We start from the raw sequence: 3465 nt of genomic DNA on the forward strand, positions 1-3465 counted from the left end.
TTTTAATGCCGCAACCCCCAACTGGTCGTAAGTCGAGGACTTCTCAACCGGTCGTAAGTCGAGGACTACTCAACGGGTGCAGCACCGTTTGCAGAATGGGACTTTGGGCGGGCTCAGCAGGGCAGAGACAGCCTGGACAATTCCTATTGGCTTTTGAAAGCCAATAGAATTAGACTCTATTCACGAGAGTCTATTCTATTGGCTTTCAAAAGCCAATAGAATAAAAGGGAGTAGCACAGCTAAGGAAAAGGGGGGAAAAAATGGCGGACTGCGTTGTTTGGCCACCCCCGTGAAATGGTCGTTCGACCCCAAATGGGGTCCCGACCCACAGGTTCAGAACCACTGGTTTAGAAAGTCGTCATATACCGGAAAATACAGTGTGTGTGTGTGTGTGTGTGTGTATGTATACATATATATGTATATGTGTATATATATGTATATATACACACACACATACATACATATACACATATATACATACACACATACATATACATACATACATACATATATAAAAAGAGAAATTTGTTTTGACAAACTTCCTCAAAAACCCCAAACAATCCCGGAGCGGGTTGGCCTACCAAATCGAAAACAAACAACAACAAAAAAGGACAAAATAAATATTTTTCTTTCTCCGGCTGGACTTAAATAAATAAATAAATAAATCAGGGGGAGTTGGTGGGGGGAAAGGAAACACTTTTATTCATTTGCTAATTTGGTCTGTTCCAAAGTCATTCATTTTTTTTTTTACTACACAGACATTTCAGTTAAGTTTCTTTCTTTCTTTTTTTCTTTCTTTTCTTTTTTTTTTTTTTTAAGAAAAATGCAAATACGGTACTTTTAAATCACAAATGAACAACCTGGTGAGACGGAGGGGAGGAGGGAGGGAGGGAGGGGGGCAAAAGGGGATCGGGAGAGGAGGAATAACCACAGTTATAAAAAGCCTAGAGAGGAAAAAAAAGGGGGGGGACACCGCTGGCTCAGGCACACTGGAATCCAGGGGTTCAAGTGTTTACATTATTGGCTACAGGCGTGTTGGGAGGGGGGATAGGGACTGGAGAGGATGGAGAGGAACAATCATCATTTGGACCCATAAGATTTTCGAAACGTACTTTGGCATATGCACAAACAAATTGAAGAATACACTATTAAACCAGGTACACACTCCTGCACTGAGACAAAGAGCATAAATCTCCAAACATCAGGGCAAAGAGGCGAGGGAAGAATTGGAGCGTCTTTTTGCCGGTGCTGGAGAGCATCCATGAGTCACTCCAGAGAAGAAGCCCCACTCCCTTTTCCCTCCCCACCCTCCCCCCTGGTCAAAGTGGACGTTTCCTGCTTCCCACCAGGACCTTCCTGAAGAAGGCGGAACCCAGAAACCCGGCGGCAGCCCCCGTGCTGGTGGAAACCCGGGGGCAGCCCCCCCCCCCCGTGCTGGTGGAAATCCTCCCGAAATCCTTGGAAAACTGCAGCATTCCCAGGGAGAAGGACATGGGTCTCTCTCTCTCTCCCTCTTTCTCTTTTTGCACATCTGGATGTCTTGAGTTCAGGGCAGCCCCCCCCCCTGGTCAGACGTGACAGCCGTTGGAGGGTCTTTTGCTGCGAGAGGCAGCAGAAGAGTCCTTGGCCGACCGGTGCCGGCCGCAAGGGGTGCAAAGGGCACCCCAGAGGTGCTTCAACCCTTTCTGAAAGACACTGTTGGACAAGCTGTAGATGACACAGTTGCAGAAGCTATTGCTGATGGCCAGCCAGGTGGTCAGGAAGGCGGCCAGGCGGCTGTGGTAGATGGAGGAGCTCTCCAAGAGAAAGTAGATGATGTAAGGGAGCCAAAGGATGTAGAAGACGCTGGTGATGCGCAGGAGGACCATGGCGTAGTGCTTGTCCGGGCACGGCTGGCCCTCGGCCGCCTCCCCTTCCTGGGAGCTGAAGCGCACCCGCCGCTCGTTGATCTCCCGGGTGTGTTGCTGGCAGATCCGGAAGATGCTGAAGTAGGTGAAGCAGACCACCAAGGCGGCCGGCGCGTAGAGCAGGATCACGATGAAGAGGGTGAAGACGGCCCGGGTATCCCAAGAGTCGGCGCACCAGCGGAAGATGTCCCCGTGGTAGCCGGGCTTGCCCCACTCAAAGAAGGCGGGCAGGAAGACGGCGCCCGAGTAGAGCCAGAGCAGGAGGATGCAGGCCCGCAGGCGGCAGGGGGTGACCAGCGTGCTGTAGCTGAGGGGCTTGGTGATGGCGATGTAGCGGTCCAGGCTGATGCAGGCCAGCGAGGTCATGGAGACGCTCTTCAGCACCGAGACCACGTAGCCGAAGACCTTGCAGACCAGCGCCTCGGGCAGGAAGGCCAGCGGGTGGTGGAGCAGGGAGAGGGAGGGCACCAGGCAACTCACCCCCACCAGCAAGTCGGCGTAGGCCATGGTCTGGATGAAGTAGCTGGTGGTGTGGTGGTTCAGCAGCGGCGCGCAGTGGAAGACGAAGATGACCACCAGGTTGCCCGAGATGATGAGGACGGTCAGGAAGACGATGATGATGGCCTCCAGCAGGCAGACGTCCAGGCTGTCCGGGTAGCCGGCCGCCAGCAGGCAGAAGGGCCTCCCGCCACTTTCCCCACCGCCCCCGCCCCCGCCGCTCCCATTCCCGGGGCTGCCGCCATCCAGGGAGGCGTTCATCTTGCCGAGGCGCCCACCACGGTCCCTTCACGCCGGTGGCCGCTGCCCGGCTGCTGCACCGGCTGTCATTGCGGCAGCTCCTGCGTGGTGCACGGCTGCTGCTGCTGCTCCTCCTTCGGAGAAGGCGAGGAGAAGTGCGGAGACTGCCCAGGCATTGTCCGCAATGCTCCCTCTTGGCTTGCGACGGCAGCCACCGCCCCCGTCTCCAGCTGGGCTGGCTGGCAGCAGGCGGCTGGCTGCCGCTGGGGGGGAGCAGAGGTACGCTGCTGCTGGTGCTGCTGCTAATGTGCTGCTCTCTGGCTGGAAGGAGGAGGAGGCTGGCTGGAGGGTTGGGGGGAGGGAGGGGAGGAAGGCCAGTGCAGCCACGTGGGGGCGGTTCCTCCTGGAAGCCGAGGGAGGAAGAAAGAATCCCTCCCTTCCTCCCCGCTTGCGCCAGGCGGCCTCCCTGCCCCCAACACTGCAGGAGAGAGAGGGGGAGAGGGGGCCAGCTGCCCACCAGCTTCCCAGGATCTGGAGGAGGGATGCTTTGGAGACTGCCCCCCCTCCTCCTCCCCCTCCTCCGCCTACCTGCCGCTGCTGCTGTTCGGAGGAGGACAAAGGCGAGCTCTCGCAGCCAGCCGACGTGTGTGCCTGCCTGGCGTGCCCGCCCGGCAGAGGCAGGCGGCTGCCCGCTCTGGGTCCAGAAGGGAAGGCAGGCAGCAGCAGCAGCAGCAGCGCAGCCCTGGGCTGGTTCTCTCCGCCCAGCTGGCTCTGCAGATTTGGTGGGCGCGCGCGCCTGCGTGTGTGTGCCCTGCTCCGC

General features: G+C 56.9%; 1 protein-coding gene across 1 annotated transcript; it reads right to left on the minus strand.

The window, feature by feature from the left end:
* Window positions 1-405: 405 nt before the first annotated feature.
* Window positions 406-2667, minus strand: LOC120317565 (probable G-protein coupled receptor 21). The gene has a single exon (XM_039364242.1). It carries the CDS (start codon window positions 2664-2666, stop codon window positions 1569-1571), a length of 1098 nt encoding a protein of 365 aa, XP_039220176.1. The 5' UTR covers window position 2667; the 3' UTR covers window positions 406-1568.
* Between the last annotated feature and the right edge of the window lie 798 nt (window positions 2668-3465).

The sequence above is a fragment of the Crotalus tigris genome, unplaced genomic scaffold (genome assembly GCF_016545835.1).
Source record: "Crotalus tigris isolate CLP2741 ecotype Arizona unplaced genomic scaffold, ASM1654583v1 scf7180000019692.1526454, whole genome shotgun sequence".
Taxonomy (NCBI): Eukaryota; Metazoa; Chordata; class Lepidosauria; order Squamata; family Viperidae; genus Crotalus; species Crotalus tigris.

Coding starts and splice junctions, on each gene's coding strand:
- LOC120317565 (XM_039364242.1), bottom strand. CDS start 2,666: ATGAACGCCTCCCTGGATGGCGGCAGCCCCGGGAATGGGAGCGGCGGG.